The sequence below is a fragment of the Dendrobates tinctorius genome, unplaced genomic scaffold (assembly GCF_039654945.1).
Source record: "Dendrobates tinctorius isolate UK_male_01 unplaced genomic scaffold, ASM3965494v1 ptg000170l, whole genome shotgun sequence".
Taxonomy (NCBI): Eukaryota; Metazoa; Chordata; class Amphibia; order Anura; family Dendrobatidae; genus Dendrobates; species Dendrobates tinctorius.
In genome coordinates this window covers 444,364-466,705 of record NW_027361837.1, presented here as the reverse complement: position 1 = coordinate 466,705, position 22,342 = coordinate 444,364, and the positions used below count along the sequence as shown (strand labels likewise).

At 45.2% G+C, this 22,342-nt stretch overlaps 1 protein-coding gene across 1 annotated transcript in view; it reads right to left on the bottom strand.

Annotated features, from left to right (window-relative positions):
- Positions 1-22,342, bottom strand: part of PLA2G15 (phospholipase A2 group XV) — a 37,716-nt gene that overhangs the window by 10,955 nt on the left and 4,419 nt on the right. Inside the window, exons 2-5 of the mRNA XM_073550788.1 lie at positions 7,318-7,474; positions 5,606-5,724; positions 2,983-3,081; positions 2,123-2,347 (exon numbers count right to left, since the gene is read on the bottom strand). Of these exons, the coding sequence (XP_073406889.1) occupies positions 2,123-2,347; positions 2,983-3,081; positions 5,606-5,724; positions 7,318-7,474 (600 nt within the window). The remainder of the gene's footprint in view (positions 1-2,122; positions 2,348-2,982; positions 3,082-5,605; positions 5,725-7,317; positions 7,475-22,342) is intronic.

The following is a 22,342-nucleotide window of genomic DNA, read 5'->3' as shown; positions in this document are numbered from 1 at the left end:
ATTTTCACAAGGGTAACAGGAGAAATTGGACCCTAAGAGTTGTTGTCCAATTTGTCCTGAGTACGCTGGTACCCCATATGTGGGAGAAAACTACTGTTTGGGCTCACGGTGGGGCTCGGAAGGGAAGTAGTGACGTTCTGAAATGCAGACTTTGATGGAATGGTCTGCGGGCGTCATATTGCATTTACAGAGCCCCTGATGTACCTAAACAGTGGAAACCCCCAATTCTAATTCCAACCCTAACCCCAACACACCCCTAACCCTAATCTCAGCCCTAACCATAACCCTAACCACAAACCTAACACCAACACACCCATAACCTTAATCCCAGCCCTAGCCCTAACCTGTGTACCTGCTTTTTTCTTTTTTTTTCTTTACTTTTTTTATTTTTGTGACAAGATCGCTGCACTGCGATCTGACTCATAGTAACGCCACTTCTCCTCTGATCTCACACTGACAGATGATCAGAGGAGAAGCAGCGTTACTATGTGACAAGATCGCTGCCTGGCACACAGTAACGTGACTTCTCCTCTGATCTCACAATGACAGATGATCAGAGGTGAAGCAGCGTTGCTGTGTGACAAGATCGCTGCCTGGCACAGCTGTGCCAGGCGGCGATCAGCTGTGCCAGGCAGCGATCTAGTCACACAGTAACGCTGCTTCACCTCTGATCATCTGTCAGTGTTAGATCAGAGGAGAAGCCACGTTACAATGAGTGAGATCGCCGGGAAACAAGCAGCTTTCCCAGCGATCGCTCCCATTGGCTGCTGTGACGCTGACGTCATCAGGACCTGAACCAAATCAGGTCTCGATGACATCGGGGGTCCCAGCATGCATTGTGCACCGGGATCCCCGCATTGTAAGGTATGTGGGGGTCCCGGGGGGCACAAAACCGCCGACAGTAGATAAACGTCGGCGCTGCACAAAGCCCAGCAAGCGCCAACGTTTATCTACTGTGGGCGGTCGTGAAGAGGTTAAGGAGTCATTACAGGATAAAATGAAGTTTGAAAAAAGGTCCCTATCTGCGGATGTTTGAAATCTGTTCCCTGTGCACAGCGCCTGTGAAACTGATCACCATATCTGGGGGCTCATCAGCTGATATGTTCCTCTTAGTTTCATTAAACTTTAAGTATTTAGAAAAAAAAAAAAAGTTTGACTTATTTTTCTTAAAAAGTCACTTATCCGTAGCAAATGGTACTAAATATTGATATAACAACCACTCGTGCACCAATCATGCATGGCGTGTGTGGCTGCCTTGCATCATAAATGCACATGGATAAAGTTGCTATTAGGCACTAGTCACAGCTACGCGTAGTGCACCATCTGAGCTTAGAGCCCCATCTGAGCTTAGAAGCTTAGAGCCCACTGGTTATTAGATCGGGGGGGGTCACCCAGCCTAATACAAGTGCACCCCACCAACATTACAGGACCTGGCTGCATCCTGCAGAGAAAAAAAAAAAAAAAAACACAAGAAGAATTAGATGATATGTTGGCCAAAATACAAAAGGTGGCAACCTTCATATCTATTCTGTAACAGCTCCGGTCCTTGCACCATACGAGGATATGAAGTCTACTTCTTTAGGAGAGTTTAGTGGGGACGCTGAGAGTTTATATACTCTGGGACTGCTATGTATGTTGGGAACAGGCTCCTGACACTTGCAGTCATTACCTGTTCTTGGTCAAAACGCTTAGGGGGACATTCTCCCAAGAATTATTGGCCTATTTTTTTTTCTTCTTGCCATTAAAAAAAAAAAAAAAAAGTTGCAGAGTTTTTAAGTTCTAATTTTTTTTTTATAATGTGATCTGGGTCCCAGAGATATGATCTTCATTCAGACCTTTATGGCATGTGCCACACATCTGGGCTTTGCCCCTCTTCAAACACCCCAAAACACACAGTCTTAAGTGCTGGGGTCTCGTGTTATATGAATTGGAACAATCGCAAACCAATTCTACCATACCGCCAGAAAACAGCAGCAATAATATAAAAGCCAAAGTGACAATCTATTGCCACGACAAATCATATTCTTCTAGCTTTGGAGGTAAACTTTTTAACCTGGACTCTTTTTGGATTATCCAGGTTACCAGTATATATAGTATTTCTTGTAATTAATTTTCTACTAACCTGATGCAAGAACTCGTAGAGTTTTTGCCACTCCTCCCCAAGGAGCACCAAGAGCCACAAAGGAGTGGATATACTTGTCCTTCCAGGACTGCTTTTGATGATTTAGAAAGTAAAGTGTGTACAAATTGCCCATACTGTGGGCCACTAGCACCACTGAGCTCTGGTTCTCCTCATACAAAGTTTCTATGAGCTTCTGCAACGCTTCAAAATATTCCGTATTCTCATCTACAAAAACAAAGTTAATGACATTTCGACAAAGTTTAACTTTGAGCCTCATACTTGGTTAATTAATATTATCCACACCAAGTTTTCGCATTCTCCAAAGGAACAAAAAAAAATTCTTATATTAAGTTTGTATTGCCATAATCTGAAATCTACAGGTTTTTCATGGGGCAGCATACATTTATTTTACTTTAAAAACTACAGCTTGGATTAATGCCATCACTTTGGATTACATACATCACATTGATTTTTGTTAGAAGTATGGCAACCAAAACCCAGCAATTTTGGGGTTAACATTTATGTCATCTTTATTCCGCCAGCCTTATGGGTTAAATTACACAATATTTGGCTACAGTCAACTTTTATGCAAGAGGCATTACTAAATATGCTTATTTGTATGCATCTTTGGTGGATGAAAAGGAAGGTGGGGAATTTTTTTTTTTTTTTTTTTTTTAGCCACCAAAATAATTTAACATTTGGTACCACCGTGACCACACTTACCTGAAGAATCACAATGCTATATAATTATCGCACAGTTAATTGTGACAGTAATTTGAATAGATGTTGCTGGCTTCCCCCCCATTTAAGAAGGTTTCGTTTTTTGTGTACTTCTGTTTTCATGAGCTTACGATACTTACTAGGAGCTTTCCGCCAATCATAAGGTGCTCCTTTTACATTTACATCACGTTTGTACCCCCAGTCAACCATACTCTGGACAAGAGTGTGGAAATATATGCCTGCAAAACAATCAGAAATTACATCATAACCAGGAGCTCATAATGTTCATTACAATATTAATAACCTAAGGGCCATTAATACACAAAGATGCAGATACAAGCCGACCACCACATCACACGGACCGCCACAGGGTCGGAATGACCATTCATGCAGCATACACCAGGTTGTCACTTGTTCTTACGTCTTCCAGGGCAAAGGCCCCAGATCCTAAGCTGTGGCCCTAAACCCTTACATACAAGTGACAGCTCCTTTCTGCACATAAAAGCACATTATGGGCATGTGCACACTGGCCTTCTGTTCTACAGATATACTGCACATTCACAGCAGACGCACAAGACTTCTCACTGTGGGCTCCATGCAGCAGAAGTACGGCAGGATAGTTGCCGATTGCTGTGGAAATGATGAAGATAAGTCACATTTACCCCTTGGATTGAGATCTGCAGCCAGTCGCTTTACGCTGAATATATTCTCTTTAAATAGCAGATAGACATTCCCTGCAGCTGGGAAGATCGATAAAGCCAAGGTATAACAGAAGGATAGCCATTCTGTATGTACAGTGCCTTGCGAAAGTATTCGGCCCCCTGGAACTTTTCAACCTTTTCCCACATATCATGCTTCAAACGTAAAGATACCAAATGTAAATTTTTGGTGACGAAACAACAAGTGGGTCACAATTGTGAAGTTGAATGAAATTTATTGGTTATTTTAAATTTTTGTGGAAATTTAAAAAACTGAAAAGTGGGGCGTGCAATATTATTCAGCCCCTTTACTTTCAGTGCAGCAAACTCACTCCAGAAGTTCATTGTGGATCTCTGAATGATCCAATGTTGTCCTAAATGACTAATGAGGATAAATATAATCCACCTGTGTGTAATCAAGTCTCCATATAAATTCACCTGCTCTGTGATAGTCTTAGGGTTCTGTTTGAAGCACAGAGAGCATCATGAAGACCAAGGAACACAACAGGCAGGTCCGTGATACTGTTGTGGAGAAGTTTAAAGCCGGATTTGGATACAAAATGATTTCCAAAACTTTAAACATCCCAAGAAGCACTGTGCAAGCGATCATATTTGAAATGGAAGGAGTATCATACCACTGCAAATCTACCAAGATCCGGTCGTCCCTCTAAACTTTCATCTCAAACAAGGAGAAAACTGATCAGAGATGCAGCCAAGAGGCACATGATCACTCTGGATGAACTGCAGAGATCTACAGCTGAGGTGGGACAGTCTGTCCATAGGACAACAGTCAGTCGTACACTGCACAAATCTGGCCTTTATGGAAGAGTGGCAAGAAGAAAGCCATTTCTCAAAGAATCCATAAAAAGTGTTGTTTAAAGTTTGCAACAAGCCACCTGGGAGACACCAAACATATGGAAAGTGGCGCTTTGGTCAGATGAAATCAAAATCGAACTTTTTGGCAACAATGCCAAACGATATGTTTGGCGTAAAGGCAACACAGCTCATCACTCTGAACACACCATCCCCACTGTCAAACATGGTGGTGGCAGCACCATGGTTGGGGCCTGCTTTTCTTCAGCAGGGACAAAGATGGTTAAAATTGATGGGAAGAGGGATGGAGCCAAATACAGGACAATTCTTGAAGAAAACCTGTTGGAGTCTGCAAAAGACCTGAGACTGGGACAGAGATTTGTCTTCCAACAAGACAATGATGCCAAACAAACAAAAATCTACAATGGAATGGTTCACAAATAAACGTATCCAGGTGTTAGAATGGCCAAGTCAAAGTCCAGACCAGAATCCAATCGAGAATCTGTGGAAAGAGGTGAAAACTGCTGTTCACAAAATCTCCATCAAACCTCACTGAGCTCGAGCTGTTTGCCGAGGAAGAATTGGCAAGAATTTAAGTCTCTCGATGTACAAAACTGATAGACATACCCCAAGCGACTTGCAATCGCAGCAAAAGGTGGTGCAACAAAGTATTAAGTTAAAGGGGCCGAATAATATTGCACGCCTCACTTTTCAGTTTTTGAATTTCCACAAAACTTTAAAATAACCAATAAATTTCGTTTAACTTCACAATTGTGTCCCACTTGTTGATTCTTCACCAAACATTTATATTTGGCGTCTTTATGTTTGAAGCATGATATGTGAGAAAAGGTTGAAGCGTTCCAGGGGGCCGAATACTTTCACAAGGCACTGTACATGCACCACACAGTTCTGCGGCATAACTGTATTTCAGCCATGAAGACATCTGCAAGTATTTACAAGCGTGTGTATGGGTACATGTCATTTATGAGTGTTCCTCAGGTGTGTATATAATGCATGGTAACAGAAGTGGAGCAGCTTATTATAGACTTCTATCCAAGCAAGGCAGCCAAACCGCTTAGCCAGAAATGGCCAGTAAACCACTGCAGAGTAGTGGCTGTAAAAAGGTATACTTGTGGCCATTAAAGGGTCAAACAAAAGTTACACGTTCTCATTCGTGCACGTGTGGACACACCGAATACTTTTTGGGAGTCAGGAGGTCACAGTGATGTGCTATGACAGACAGGACATTTACCAACACTCCTTTTGCTAGGATCCAGAAACTCCAATGGGTACGTCTGGCCAAAGCCTGGGACACGGACATCAACGCCTTCAGGAGAAGCAGTAGTCCTGGTGGTGGTGTTATAGACCAACCTAAAAGGGAAATAAAGTAAAAAGGGTCTTCTATATAATGTCTATATATGTCTTTTGCCATAGGTCTACAGTGCCAAGCAATTAGTCACACGCTAGTCACCATTATCACACAGCAGTGCCAGCATTCACATGACCCTTTTTAAGGTAAAGGGTCATCTTAAATGAGCGGTCCAAGTTCTGCATGAAAAAGTACATAATACAGCTTCTCCTGCACTAACAAGTAGGCGATGCGTCACACAAGGAGCAGACCCCACAATACTTCTATAATCCAAAGGCTTACACAAGTAAGGCCTTTTTCACACTTCAGTTTTTTGCATCAGTCAAGATCCGCCACAAGGACGGATGGCGGATCCGTTTTAGAACTGATGACAACGGATGGCACCCGTCCGTTTTTTTTGACGGATCCGAGAAATAAAGGATTTTAAAGGAATCGCAGGAGAGGGAGAGGGAGAGAGACTGATTGTAAAAAACGGAAGTGTGAAAGAGGCCTAAGCAAAGAGCCTCCTACTAGTTAGTGCAGGAAGAGAACCTGAAGGCTCACCAGGAGGCCAATTTTCTTCTGAGAGAAATGATACAAATTTCATCAGTGTGACACCCACCCAAAACACATATTCACAGGTGTGTATACCCACCTTAGAGATATCACTTGCACAAATTCTAGCCGTGAAAGCACAAATAGCACTCAACATCTGAATGAGCCCCAACACCTTAATAACTTCCTAACAATTGCCAGATGGAGCTCTCCACATTCATTATGGGCAGGTACGTTTTCTTGTACCGATTTGTGCATTACTCCAGAGAATATTTTTCCATTTGTGGGAACCTTAACATCTGCAATGGACTGGATTTTTTCTTTTGGGATTAGGTTTTCTGCTCCTAGGCCATTCGGACGGCACAGACCAAACTAATATTTTACAATGCACATTCAAATGAATAGATAACAGGCGCAAAAAGGCGAATTAAAAAAAAAAAAAAAAGAGAATGAACACATGCCATATAAAGCCACTGTCTGTGCAGATGTTGTCTTTCACTTCTTGGAACTGCTTCAGGCATCGGCCAAGAAGTGGCCAGTCCATGCTTCAGCTACAGATGTCCGAGAAGACACTTCAGGTATAAAACGTCTGGCTTTTGTGAAGCTTCTCCCTTCAGCACACACAATGTGCTTTTCCCCTTTGCGGTGGATAACTGAGGCGTAATCCAGATATTAGGATAAGGGCTTCCTGCACCCAGCTGACATACTGTGGACTGGGCTAGATGCAGAAATCGATCATCCTAATATTTGGATTATGCACCATTTTGTTCTAGATCTATGGCAATGTAAAATCTGGTGATTGAGAGGCTTTAAATCTGTTATGACATTGATGTAAGTACACCGGCCTTGCCTGGGGTAAGATCTACTTGATAGCCAATTCAGTATGACTTGTGAGACCTGGAGACTGATCCCAATTCAGGACCATGGTGTGAAAGCAGATGAAACCGTTCCTAATTATATAAGAACTATAATCTTCATGTACATTATAGTTGAGCTGTCTCCCATTAATTTGTACTTCCACATAGTCACACTGATGTGTAAAAGATTAACCATTTCCCCACCTTATGTTGTCTATCCAGCAGTCGATCACCAGGGGCAGTAACAGCTCCAGATTCAGCCAGAGAGTGAAGTAATAGTCTGTCTTCTTAGAGCACATATAATGGACAACTGATGGTTTATTCAGTTTAGCTTCCAGCTGGTTCCCCAAATCCCCTGGCACTAGAGGTGGAAATAATGTGTATTATTACCGGTAATAACATACAGGTGCGATCCTAGCTGGTGGGGCACAGGCAGCACTTCTCTTCTTGCCTCTGAGGTGTTACCTGTTCTCTAAGGCTTGAATACACATTTTTTTGTCATCCACCCATTCTTGGTTTATTGGCTCCATTTCATTTTACTTTGTTTTCAGAGCCTATTCAGTAGATAAAAAGTCTGTGCTAAAATCTCACACCGGCCCCGACTCAGCATGACCCTCTATGGGGTGTGTTGCAGTCAAGATGCTCCAGATTCATACAAGAGAACTCGTCACCTGAAAAAACGCTATTAACCTGCAGACATGGGGTTAATCGTGTTCTTAACCCTCATGGCAACAACACTGAGCCCCACTTCAGGGAGGAAATGAACTCCCCCCAGCAGCCTTTGGTCCTGGGGGTGGCACCGGCACGCATTCAGTCACTGCTCTGTGTATAGAGAGCGTTGACTGCCAGTCAGTGCCGGGGCACGATACAGAGCGGTGACTGAATGCCAAATGTTGCCGGGGGAGTAAAGGTCGTTGCCCCTTTTCAGCAAGCCATTAATAGAGGTATTTTCTCTTTTTCACACAACAGCTTCTTTATTGATAATGTTGAGCACAGAGCCCTCCCTTTGTGGGTCCCTTGGTAAATGCCTCATGATGACTTCAAGGAGGTCAAGAAATCTTAGTGATCTCCTTGTTAAGAGTCACTATGTACCCATTCCCCCCAATCCCTTTGGCTCTAGGGGCCCTATACTTGGCTCTATACCATGCAGCCACTGTCTGGCATGCACAAATGTCCTGCGCTGTACGACTTTTAGCTCCTCAGATGGACGGAAACAATTTGAGATCCATCATCGTATCTCACGTAGCAGTACGGACATAATTTATTATGCTACGTGTAGCTGTTCAAAAATTTATATTGGCCTTACATCTAGGGAACTTAGAACACGTGTGCGGGAGCATGTGCATCGAAGACAGTGGCTGTCATTTCGCTTTTAAAAAAGTTGCCACGTCACTTCCGGCAATTCCACAATAGCGAACCCGCTTCTCTCCAGGTTAGAGGGATTGACCAAATCCATCTCGGTATAAGAGGTGGCAATTACAAAAAAAGGTTGGCTCAGGTTGAAGCCAAATGGATTGTGTCATTGGATACAATGTCGCCCAAGGGCCTAAATGAGTCCTTGTCCTTTTCGTCGTTCTTGTAGGCTTATGCCTGGGATTTAGTATGTCTGTATTGAATACTGCATTGTAGTTATGCCAATTCTCCTGTTTTCCCTTATTTTCCCTCTGACTTGGGGGAGTTTCTTTTGCTTTTATTTTTGTTTTTAATTTTTGTTAATATTTCACTGTTTTATACAGTTTTCTTCCGGACCCTCTTTTTGCCTGTGGACGTATATTCCATTCCCTGGCTGACCTTCCTCTCGGTCAGGATCTCCAGCATAGACCTTCGCAAGCAAATGCACATATATATATTTACAGTATATTATTGCTTACGTGTTTAATATCCTTGCCTATGTGTCTATAATGCTGTGATTAATGCTTTTCACATATTCAAATGCTGATATACAAATGACTGTCATTTCTATATGCATGTCATTTCTATATGCATGTTTACATGTGTATGAATTTTCTGTTATGCTTTCATATGTCTGTTTAAGTGCATATAATCTTGTAATGATAATTTGTCACATACTACTGGGCATATGAAATATGACCTATGTATTGCTTTTTTGATTGGTCTTTTGTATATATTGCGGTGGTGACAGTGATTGTGCGCGCTCTGTGCTCCCTTGTGGCCGGCGGTCGGTGGGGGGCTCTCCTCCTCCCTTCGTGCGTTCGGGGACTTCACCTCCCCCTTCGCCCGCTGGGTTGTGTGAGGTCTTCCCTGACCTGCCGTCTCTTGGGAGGCGCAGCATTAATCTATGTGATTGCCCGACCTGCTACCATGTGATCAGTCACATGGGTCTTAAGAAGGTCCTGTTTGCATTTGTCCCACACTTCCCTTGAGAAAGCGTGCGGTGTGACACGCGAAACTCGCGTCAGGCCCCCCCCCCCATTCTGGCCCAGGGCTCACTGTGCTACTGCATATTCTTTACTGATAAATCTGGCATTTGCCTCTGCATGCATCTCACCACAAATCTTACTCCAGTTGGTGACTGGAGAAATATATGGTGTAAGGAGCATCACTTCATAATGCATCAGACATCTCGCCACTGTCCCATCTTTGTACATTTTGTTGTAGCTGGGCGAAGACGGAGTGACAATGCCAAGTGGCGCCAACTGTTCGCACAGCCTTGTGTTGCCCCAAAGTTTTATGACATTTCAAAGCGTTTTACATTAGAATTCTGGCATAAAAGCCTTCACGATTCCTCACCTGTCTGTAGGGAAAGGCTTTGTTTCCACATTCAACATGTACACCGCTAGGTTAGACTTGCGCTAAAATTATTACATAATGGATTTACTGTGGGTTTTTTTTTTTTATAAACGTGGAGAAACATTTTGTTTAGTCTGAAAAACGCAGCCAGTTTTAGGCCATATAACAACCCTTTTAATTGGGTGGGCTTCATTTATGTCAGATGAGTAAATAAGATGGATGTTCCAATAAAAGGGCACAACAGAAGACATAACCGCAGAGGAGCCTTTCTGCACTGGTTTGGAACGCAAGATTTCTTTAGTTAATTTTTTTTTTTTTAAATGTATAATAAGTGCTAATTTTAACTATCCAGGTAGAGCTAAAGCCGGTAGGACGGTGTACGGTATTGCTCTGGACTACAAAAAGACAAACAAGAGCACAGGAATGAAAAAAAAAATATTGCACAGAGCAATCAAAGCATTCGAAACTCAAAGTGTCACTTTATTAAAGAAAGCCCAATATAGCTCCGCTTACAGTAATGCCGGTACACAACCTCCAGCCGAACCCTGCATCACATAACACGACATACATCGACCTCTGAGAGCCAAAAACAGGCAAGCTCCAAAGTGCAGGGGCGCAGACCTTGCTATCACTTATCACCACTGCTTTAGGTCTGCAAACATTGTGAAGAATATGGCCCTGTGAAAGAGGCTGACAAGCAAAAAGAGAAACAAAGTCCATGCCAAGAGGTAGCATGCCCAATGATACGCGGCTGAATGAACTGTGACAAAACCCAAGTAAAAGGCATGAGCAGTGAACCATCTCTGCCTCCCACAACACTGCACTGGTCTGGAGCAAGACATTTTCCAGTGTTCACTTTCCAGCTCTAGCTGAATGCCAGGGACTACACTGCTGCCAACAATGGAAGACGTGCACTACACAGAGCCTGTGCTTGGCCTCACATTGGATCCGTCACACAGAAATAGCTCACAGAGACTTCATGCTGCCCAGGCCACAGCCATGAATCAGCACTGGCTGCGTTATTGCATCACTAGTGTGAGGACAGACCCCAACAGCTTCTAAAGCCCCCGTTACACACTGCAATATCGCTAGCAATATCGCTGTAAAGTCACCGATTTTGTGACGTTGCAGCGATATTGCTAGCGATATCGCTGCATGTGATACTTACCTCCGACCGGCTCCCCCGCTGGTTATCGCTGATCGCGCGAGAAGCTCCTGGACCATTCCTCGTCGGCCACTTCCTGCGGCGCTTCCTGCTGTGACGAGCGACGCGTGGACGCGGGCAGGAGGACGCAGAATCGCCGCGGCTGACAGGTAAGTAGCGATCCCCGACCCCAGCGATGTCGCTGGTGAGAACTGCCTGTGTGGCAGCTCACTAGCGACCACCTAGCGATGCACCAGCGATCCTGACCGCGTCATATCGCTAGTCGGGATCGCTGGTGCATCGCTAGGTGTAACAGTACCCTAACCCCCGATATTCTGGGCTGAAGGCCCCCTCCCTATACAGAAAGCCGACACTCTAGGGCAGGGTTCCCCAACTCCAGTCCTCAAGGCCCACCAACAGATCAGGTTTTCAGGATTTCCTTAGTATTGCCAAGGTGATAATTGCTTCACCAGTGCAATACAAAGGAAATCCTGAAAACCTGATCTGTTGGTGGGCCTTGAGGACTGGAGTTGGGGAAACCTCGTCTAGGTGGTGGGAAGATGGCGGCAGAGTCAAGCAAGCTAACGTGCAGAGTTTTACAGACTAGTTTTCATAGAATGTTTGCTATGTAACTTCACAGTGCCTCAGAGACACCGCTGCAATAATGAACCAGTGCCCAGCACAAGGATGGCTTTCCTCTAATAGTCACTACAGTAGCTTTATCTGAAAAAAAAAGTAAACATTTTTAATAAATCAAAGAAACAAAAAACTGTAGATAAGTTTAAGGCTCAGTTCACAATAAAAAAAATGAATATAAATCTTGTGACAAAATGGAAAAGTGATAACTAGTCAGCATTGCAGCCCTGAATAGGGCAGACGTTCACAAGCATGGCATTCATTCCATTCATTGTCTATGGGCTAGCTATGCACAGCACTAGGCTATGAATAGGGCACAGGTTCACAAGCATGGCATTCACTCCATTCATTGTCTATGGGCTAGCTATGGACAGCACTAGGCTATGAATAGGGCACAGGTTCACAAGCATGGCATTCACTCCATTCATTGTCTATGGGCCAGCCATGCACAGCACTAGGCTATGAATAGGGCACAGGTTCACAAGCATGGCATTCACTCCATTCATTGTCTATGGGCCAGCCATGCACAGCACTAGGCTATGAATAGGGCACAGGTTCACAAGCATGGCATTCACTCCATTCATTGTCTATGGGCTAGCTATGGACAGCACTAGGCTATGAATAGGGCACAGGTTCACAAGCATGGCATTCACTCCATTCATTGTCTATGGGCTAGCTATGGACAGCACTAGGCTATGAATAGGGCACAGGTTCACAAGCATGGCATTCACTGTCTATGGGCCAGCCATGCACAGCACTAGGCTATGAATAGGGCACAGGGTCACAAGCATGGCATTCACTCCATTCATTGTCTATGGGCCAGCCATGCACAGCACTAGGCTATGAATAGGGCACAGGTTCACAAGCATGGCATTCACTCCATTCATTGTCTATGGGCTAGCTATGGACAGCACTAGGCTATGAATAGGGCACAGGTTCACAAGCATGGCATTCACTCCATTCATTGTCTATGGGCTAGCTATGGACAGCACTAGGCTATGAATAGGGCACAGGTTCACAAGCATGGCATTCACTCCATTCATTGTCTATGGGCCAGCCATGCACAGCACTAGGCTATGAATAGGGCACAGGTTCACAAGCATGGCATTCACTCCATTCATTGTCTATGGGCCAGCCATGCACAGCACTAGGCTATGAATAGGGCACAGGTTCACAAGCATGGCATTCACTCCATTCATTGTCTATGGGCTAGCTATGGACAGCACTAGGCTATGAATAGGGCACAGGTTCACAAGCATGGCATTCACTCCATTCATTGTCTATGGGCTAGCTATGGACAGCACTAGGCTATGAATAGGGCACAGGTTCACAAGCATGGCATTCACTCCATTCATTGTCTATGGGCCAGCCATGCACAGCACTAGGCTATGAATAGGGCACAGGGTCACAAGCATGGCATTCACTCCATTCATTGTCTATGGGCTAGCTATGGACAGCACTAGGCTATGAATAGGGCACAGGTTCACAAGCATGGCATTCACTCCATTCATTGTCTATGGGCCAGCCATGCACAGCACTAGGCTATGAATAGGGCACAGGTTCACAAGCATGGCATTCACTCCATTCATTGTCTATGGGCTAGCTATGGACAGCACTAGGCTATGAATAGGGCACAGGTTCACAAGCATGGCATTCACTCCATTCATTGTCTATGGGCTAGCTATGGACAGCACTAGGCTATGAATAGGGCACAGGTTCACAAGCATGGCATTCACTCCATTCATTGTCTATGGGCCAGCCATGCACAGCACTAGGCTATGAATAGGGCACAGGTTCACAAGCATGGCATTCACTCCATTCATTGTCTATGGGCTAGCTATGGACAGCACTAGGCTATGAATAGGGCACAGGTTCACAAGCATGGCATTCACTCCATTCATTGTCTATGGGCCAGCCATGCACAGCACTAGGCTATGAATAGGGCACAGGTTCACAAGCATGGCATTCACTCCATTCATTGTCTATGGGCTAGCTATGGACAGCACTAGGCTATGAATAGGGCACAGGTTCACAAGCATGGCATTCACTCCATTCATTGTCTATGGGCTAGCTATGGACAGCACTAGGCTATGAATAGGGCACAGGTTCACAAGCATGGCATTCACTCCATTCATTGTCTATGGGCCAGCCATGCACAGCACTAGGCTATGAATAGGGCACAGGTTCACAAGCATGGCATTCACTCCATTCATTGTCTATGGGCTAGCTATGGACAGCACTAGGCTATGAATAGGGCACAGGTTCACAAGCATGGCATTCACTCCATTCATTGTCTATGGGCCACTTATGCACAGCACTAGGCTATGAATGGAGCGAAGGCCATGTAAGTGCACCTTCATTCAGGACAGAGCTGCACAGCCCTGTTGTCCAGATTGATGGAGGTCCCAGCAGTCAAACCACCAGTGATCTGCAAGATATCACTTAACTCCCCCCCTACCCCCCCCCCCCAAAAAAAAAATCCGGTTAATAACCTTTTAGTTTAGATTGTACTTGCATTGAAATGTGGTCTATCGTACTGTGTGCATAAGACATGTTCTCGTCAGCACTTCTGCTTACATGGGATGACTTACTGCCAAGAATCATTTTTAAGTCTGCTTAAAAATCAACTCACCCGTTGAACGAGCCGTCTGCTCATCAAGTGACATGCTGATTATCGGGAAACCAGCAATGTAAACAACGCTACTCCCGACTACCAACCTGTATAAAAGGCATGTGGTTACACCATAACTTTTGGATGCCCACGTACCAGTGGAGGTTGGGAAGCAGAAGATGCTTCCGTGCCCTTTTTGTATAAAAAAAAAACCAACATATATAATTTATATATTTCACACACACACACACACACACACACACCAGTGACCGCTGTGATTACAGAACCTCAGGAAACCTCCTGGCTGTGACTGATCAGGAGGAGAGTCAGCAGTCACAGTAAGGACATGGGAGCATTACCCAACACTTAAGGGCCTGTCACACTAAGGCTGGTTTCACATTAGCGCTTTTGTGTGCAGCGCATCGTGCGCACTGTGCACCTATGTTTAACATGGCGTGCGCATGGTCTTGCGCACGCTAGCATTTTCGTGCGCATGCGTTTTTTTTGTCTTTTGCACCAGACGCAACATGTTGCATTTTTTGGTCCGCCCTGTCTCGTCAAAAAAACGCTTGGGCACAGCAGGCGCAAAAATAACACATTGAAGTCTATGGGAATGCATGCGTGCGCATGGTCTTGCGCACGCTTGCGTTTTTGAGGTAAACAAGTCTGGAATGTGGTCTAGACAATGGAAAACCACTCCCAAAAACCAAGGTGATAAAAGATTGTGTGGGTACTGGAATTCCCCAATACTCTACAGACTGCTGCAAGACTGAAAACAGCAAAAACCCCAAGCTATACCAATGTAAGTATAATGTAATGTCTGGCTGAGTTTTCAATACATTTCTATGTACTTATGTCTTTTTTTATTGCAGCATGTCTTCATCTGGGCAAGAGGCACAAGAAGTGAGTACCATGCTTCCCTATGGATTGGTAAAAATACACACATATGGCTAATTTTTTTTTGTTTAATTTTCAGACCTCATCCTCCACCACACCACCACCACCACCGGAGGGAACGGCAGGAGCAGCAAGGCCAATTGTGGGTGGGGGGGGGGGGGGGGGGGGGAGACAGAATGTAAGGACAGGCGGACTGAATTTTTTTTCCATCCCTTTTTTCTGCCTTTTTTTCATCTTCATTTATTTATTTTTTTCTATTTGTTTCATTTTCTTCTGTATTTTTTTCAAATTTGTTTTTGGAGTTAATTCCTCTGCTGTTTTATTTTCTTTTTTGGTTGATTTCTATGCTGGTTTATTCTCTTTTTTTTGGAACTGTATTGAAATAATTTTTTCTGGTGTTTATTTTTTATTAGTATTTTTTGGTAATTTTCCTGCTTGTTTTTTTGGTTCTTTTTTTGGTACAGATTTTTTTTAAGTTAATTTCTATGCTGGTTTATTTTCTGTGTTTTTTGGTAATCATTTTTTAATGTATTTTTTTAAATTTTCATGCTGGTTTTTTTTGTTTTTTTATTCATGCTTTTATTTAAAAAAATTTTTTCTTTCATGGCTTGTTTATTTTCTATATTTTTTCATTTTAAAATCTTTCAAAGATTAATGTTTGTCTTTCTTTTCTAGGCTCCACAACGGGAGGAGGACCTCGCCCTGGACAACGACGAGCTCATCCGTCTAGTCCAGGAGCGAGTCCCGTTGTGGGAAACCCGTCACCAACTGCACTCTGACAACGTGGTGATCCGGCGGCTCTGGAACGAGGTGGCCGAATCGCTGGTGGATGGCTGGGACAACGCCTCTCCCCGGGTCCGTAAGCATTTTCGTAAGTATTTAAATGCAGTGTGATGCTGCAGTGATCTTGGCCGGGATCACCCAACTGTGTGTGATGCTAGTAACTCCATGGAGTTTCTACCATCACACAATTTGGTGATCACGGCCTCCAGTCTTATTTCCCCCCCCCACAGTGAACAAAGTCAGAACCCACTGGCGCTCGATGAAGGACCGCTTCAACAGGGATATCCGTCAGGAGAACCAGGTTCGCAGTGGTGCTGCGGCAAGGACCGGCACGAAATACAGATATCATCGTGCCTTGGCATTTTTAAGACCGGTCCTTGCCACCCGAACGCAAGTATATTAAAGTTGTATTGTTTTATTCTGTGCTTTTCTGTTCCACAGGAGTTGGCAACTGTTAATTTATGGTAGAAATTTCTCTCTTTTCACAGCACCCTGCAACCTGGGCCCGAAGCGGTCCTTCATCAAGCTGCCCCGGACCCGTCCCAGCCATCCATCAGCGAGGAAGCACCTTGCAGGTCTGCACCACAGTCATCTGGAGACCAGGAAGCTGGTTGCTCAGGTGTTCCCCTGTCCCAGGTCTCTGCCACTGGTTTTGCGGGCACATCCCACCAGCAGCGGCAGAGGACCTCTGACAGGCCTGTCATGCCCGAGTTCGTTCAATTGAGCTCAGTCTTTCAGAGTAGCCTCAAGGCACTCGCCGATAGACTTGAGAGCGGTTTCCTCCTTTTGGACCAACGCTACAAGTCTATTGAGGGTCGCCTTGAGCACCTGGAAGTTGACCTCGCTAGACCAGCGCATCATTTCTATACCCAAATAGCTCTGGACACGGCGGAACACCTTACCCCTGACCTCCAGTTGACTCATGCAGGCCTGCAACAAAGCTTTATGCAAGCTATGCAGCAGAGTAGGCATATGCAGCAGTCAGCGGTGGCCTTTCCACCGGTGCCACCGCTGACTCGATTCACAGCATTACCTACTTCTGCTGCATATCACTGAACGGCCACCACACATCCAAGCCACGCCGGACACCAATATACCGCCCCAAATCCGAGTGCAGCTGGACACTTCCCCGCCAACACCATGCCAAGCGCTGCTCCTGCCTGGTCCACCACTGCTGCCGCCACCACTGGAGGGCCCCTCGTCATCACGCCTGCCTGGAGCACCACCACCCTTGACTGGGGCAACAACGCCGCCGCCACCACCAGCGGGAGGACCACCCCGGTATGGACCGCCACCAGCACCACCACCTCGGAGCAGCATCAGCTGGGGGACCCGCATTCACTTTACGGCCCCTGCCAGGACATCCACCACCACCAGCATGCCACAGCAGCTACAGGATCCTGGCAGGCGGTCCACAGGCTCAAGGCGGTCCCCGGGGTCGAGCCAGTCCTCAGGCTCCAGACAGGACAGCAGCACGCCGACAGGCCACAAAAAAAAAAAAAAAAAGAAAAAAAAAAAAAAGAAGACTCTAACCCTCCCTCACCTCCCACTTCCCTTGCCTCCGCTCCCTTCCCCCACCTTTGGTTCCTCCTTCCCCTAGAACCCCTTCCTCCACCCTAAGCCGTTCCTCATCCTCCACACCCCCCAGTTTCCACCAACTGACCCCAACTAAAATTATTTATTTTTTTAAATCTTAATTTCTTTTATGTAAATAAATGTTAAAGTTTGATTTGAAAATAATGTTTGGTTATTGTGTCTTTCGCCGCCTGCACCGTACACTTTGTGTTTTTGACACCTCAAAGCTCCAGTACTGACACGTTTCTTGTGTCAGTCCTGGAGCTATGTGATGTCAAAAACACAAATATATGACTTGTATTTTCATCAACCAGTCTCTTCAGTCTGCTAATATTGGTCAGACTGATGGTGGAGGGTGCAAGGCATATCTATTCTCACCTTGCCAGGTGTCATAAAGAGTGACTTGAGGATGGTGTGTTTTGGAACACAAGGCCAGGGGATTCTAGATACCTTGTAATGAACCACATCATCTATTCAGTCTGTGGCAAATAGATGGAGAAAATACAGGCCGTATCTACAAATACCCTGGCCTGGTGTCATAACTATTTAGCACACCTGGCCAGGTGAGTATACCTATGAGTGGTAATCTGCAGCGTCGCTTCAGTCTGCATTATCTATTGCATGCAGACTGGAGAGATGCTGGAGGTTAACTCCTATGTGTATTCACCTGGCCAGGTGTCCAAAATTTCTGAAGTCAGGATGCGTTTTTTGGGGCATCTTCACTTCATGACACCAGGCCACGGGATTGTAGAAGTTGTATAAACCTTTATCATCTCTCCAGTCTGCGTGCGACAGTGGAGATACTACAACTAATATTTTTGATAACATCGTCAGTTAAACAGAGTGAAGGATGCTACTGCATCCCAAAATCAATATACTCAGGCCAGGTGATATAAATATTAGTTGTATTATCTCCACCTTTTCTGCAATATGCCTTATGAACACGGACTGGAGAAATGAGGAAGGTCATACTACTTTTATATGTAGGGTCACCTGGTCAGGAGTCCTAGTAAAGTCAGGAAGCACAGCATCCTGATTTCACTGGACACCTGGGCAGGTGAGTAGTGGGGTGTATTAAGACACAGTACACTGGGTACAGGCATAAAAAAAAAAAAAAAAAAAAAAACAGGTATTATTAACAAACAACAAAACTATTACACCATTTGATCCTGCCATGCTACACGACCCACATCGGATAAAGAGAAGTCCGCAAATTGGTCCCACATTTGGGCAACTTCGACTGATGACCGAAGAGGGTGCTGAGTAAAATCTGGCAAAGGGTTGGCAGCAGGTTCATCCATGTCAAAAGTTCGGCCGCTCCTTTGCCATAACAAAATTGTGCAGAACCACGCACGCCTTCACCACCTCATCCACTGTTTCCAGTTTGAGATTGATGGCGGCGCTGAGAATTCGCCATCTGGACACTAGAATGCCAAAGGTGCACTCTACAGTCCTGCGTGCCCTCGTAAGCCTGTAGTTGAATACTTTCTTGGAGTGGTCCAAGTCACGGCTGGAGTACGGCTTGAGCAGGTTTTGGCACATCTGAAGTGCCTCATCCCCAACCACTACAAATGGCAGTGGTGGAGCTTGGGTTTGGGGAAGAGGCCATGCCAGTGGAAAATTGAACTGGTTGCTGTACAACCTCCGGCCCATATCAGAGTTATTAAAAGTCTGGGAATCATTGCCCCGTCCGAATGCCCCCATGTCCACCGCCACAAACTTGCAGTCTGCATCCGCAATGGCCATGAGTACTGTAGAAAAGTACTTGTAGTTGTAGTACTCAGAGGCACTTCTTGCGGGTTTTGTGATGCGGATGTGCTTCCTGTCCACCGCTTCTAGGCAGTTTGGGAAATTGCAGACTGCCCAGAATTTGTCCGATATTTGAAGCCACTTTTCGGCGGTGGGCAAGGGCAGAAACTCCGGACACAGAACATCCCACAGAGCCCTGCAGGTGTCGGCAACAATCCCGGATAAAGTGGAGATTCCCAGACGGTACTGGAAATGCAGGGATGAAAGACTCTCCAGTTGCCAGGAACCAGCAAAACATAAGGAGAAAAACAATTTATATTTCTGTCTAGGGTATTAATAATAACACTGAAAATAAAAAGTACATGGCATAACTATTTTGCATGTTTTTTTAATACAACATAGCATAAAAACATTTTATAAAGGCTTGGGATTAGTACATGACAGAAGAAAAACCATTATGCAAAAAAGAAAATTTCCCAAAAATAATGTTAAAATTCATTACCAAAAAACAAATTTTTAGAAAAAAAAAAAAAAATTGAAAAAAAAAATTATGCAAACATAAAAACATTACATACCGTAAGGTGACGAGGAGCCTTTCTTCGGGAGGAATGGCATGCCGGGGCTGAGTGTCCCGTCTCCGGATGATTCCTTCAACCATACCCAGCAAGTTCAGGAAGCTTTCCTGGGACATCCGGGTATAGTCTGCAAATTTCTCCGGGTTTTCCTGGAGCTCGCTGTACAGCGTGTGATACGCTCCACGGCGTTCCCGGAGTTCGATTATTGGATGCCTCCAAAACAGACGCCGCTGCCGTCTCTGCTGTCTCTCCCTTTCTTGCTGGCAAGAAAAGGCATATGCCTGAGACAGCGTGATGTCAAGATCCAACTTGAATCGGAAATTAACCAGACGCAGGTCCATCTTGACACCGGAAACAGCAGCAAAATCTGAAGAATTCAGCTGTAACAGGGTCTATATAAAACATTCCAATGACACACCCACTGGTGTCCCATACTCTGTTTCTATTGTTTTTCAGTGATTTTTCTATTGTGAAATGTCACACCTAAAAATGCATGCGCATAAAAAACGCATGCAAAAACGCATGTAAAACGAAAGCAACGCTGCGTTTTTGACCCATCAGCGGACGCATGACGCTAAAAAACGTGCGTTTGTATGCGTTTTTCTTTGCGTTTTTATGCGCTGCGCAAAAAAACGCTAAAGTGAAACCAGCCTAAGCGATATCACTAGCAATATCGCTATAATGTCACTGGTTTTTGCGACGTTATAGCGATATTGCTAGCGATATCGCTATGTCTGATACTTACCTCCGACCGCTCCCCTGCGGGTTATCGCTGATCGCGCAAGAACGTCCTGGACCATTTCTCGTCGTCAGCTTCCTGCTGTGACGACGAGCAACGCGTGGACGTCAGGATCGCCGCGTCTGACAGGTAAGTAGCGACCCCCGCTATGTCGCTGGTGAGATCTGCCTTTGTGGCAGCTCACTAGCGACCACTTAGCGATGTACCAGCGATCCTGACCGCGTCATATCGCTGGTCGGGATCGCTGGTACATCGCTAAGTGTGACAGTACCTTTATTGTGGTGTTTACCTACCAAGGGGAAAATAAACTCTGCAGCCATCTGTGCTGATTTTCAATTTGATGGAAGCTTGAGAAACCTCCTCTCCCCCATCCGAGAAACACTGAGGAAGCTCTGATGACACAGATGATGAGACCGATAGGCACACTGACAAACTCCAGCTGTTTTCATCTCATATGGGGGGAAACTACTGACATGTGAACGATCCCCAAGGCCATCATTTCACGGTCTGTATGGAGCCATTATGCTATTCACACTTCATATTGATATGCCTTAATGCAACAATTTCTTCAAGCTGTTTTTTGGTATACACCTATTCAGACTAGTTCTAGATGTGCCGTCAGTTTTTTCTGTCATTGGTCTGTATGGACTGCCATTTTCAGACCAGCCCATGTCTACTTGCATCTAGTGAAGACCATGATTACACACAGACCTCACATCCAGCCTATATTACAGCGAGAGTTGATCCCACAAGAGAAAAATATGACATCTGGATCAGCCTATGAAGTGCATATAGAAAAATACAGGTTTTCTGAATATTTTGTTTTACATTTAAACTGGCTTTCAACGATTGTTGGAAGGCTGTGAGTTTCTTCATGTCACAGCCCAACATGTGGCCTGACACCCACTTAGAGTTATGATCACCCCCACAAGACCCTGTTCTCTGGCGACTCATTCATCACAATGCCGTGTAGGGCCTTCCACCTAAACAGCTAGCAAAACATTTAGCAATTGAAGTATCAGCAAACATCTTCTGCAGACTTAAGCCCCCGTCACACGTTTTATGACGCAACAGCGATCTCACCAGCTGTGTGTGACAGGTATCAGCAACCGGCCCCCCTGCCGGGTATCGCTGATCGTGCTCAAAAGCCCTGGACTTTTTTTTTGATTGTTAAGTCTCCCGCTGGCCAGCACGCATGGCTGCGTGTAGAAGGCAGGAGAGCAACGATCTGCGAGCTCCCAGCTCGAATCCAAAGTAAACAGTGGGTTTCCAAGCGCCGTGCGGTGCTTAGAAACCTGCAGTGTCCCTTAGATACCAGCGCGCTGGTGCAGGGAGCTGGTAACCAAGGTAAACAGTGGGTTGCTAAGCACCGCTTAGAAACCCGCTGTTTACCTTGGATACGAGCTCCCTGCAGCAGCACGCTGGTATCTAAGGTACACAGCGACGCGCACAATCGTCATCGCTGGTGAAGCTGCTTGTTTGGCAGCTCACCAGTGATCATGTAGCGACACCAGCGATCCTGACAAGTTCATATCGCTGTCGGGATCGCTGGTGAGTCGCTATGTGTGACGGGTCCCTTACAGGGGTAATCTCGTGGTGTCTTCAGCAAATCAGCCGTGTGACTGCACCCTCATTCTGCTACAACATACTAATGGTCTGTCAGCGCTACTATGCTTACAGATAGATAACAGGGATATTGACCCAGGAAAGTGAGGGCCATGATTAAAACTGCTGTAGAAACTGCTTATGCCATGCTGGGTGCAGGAAGG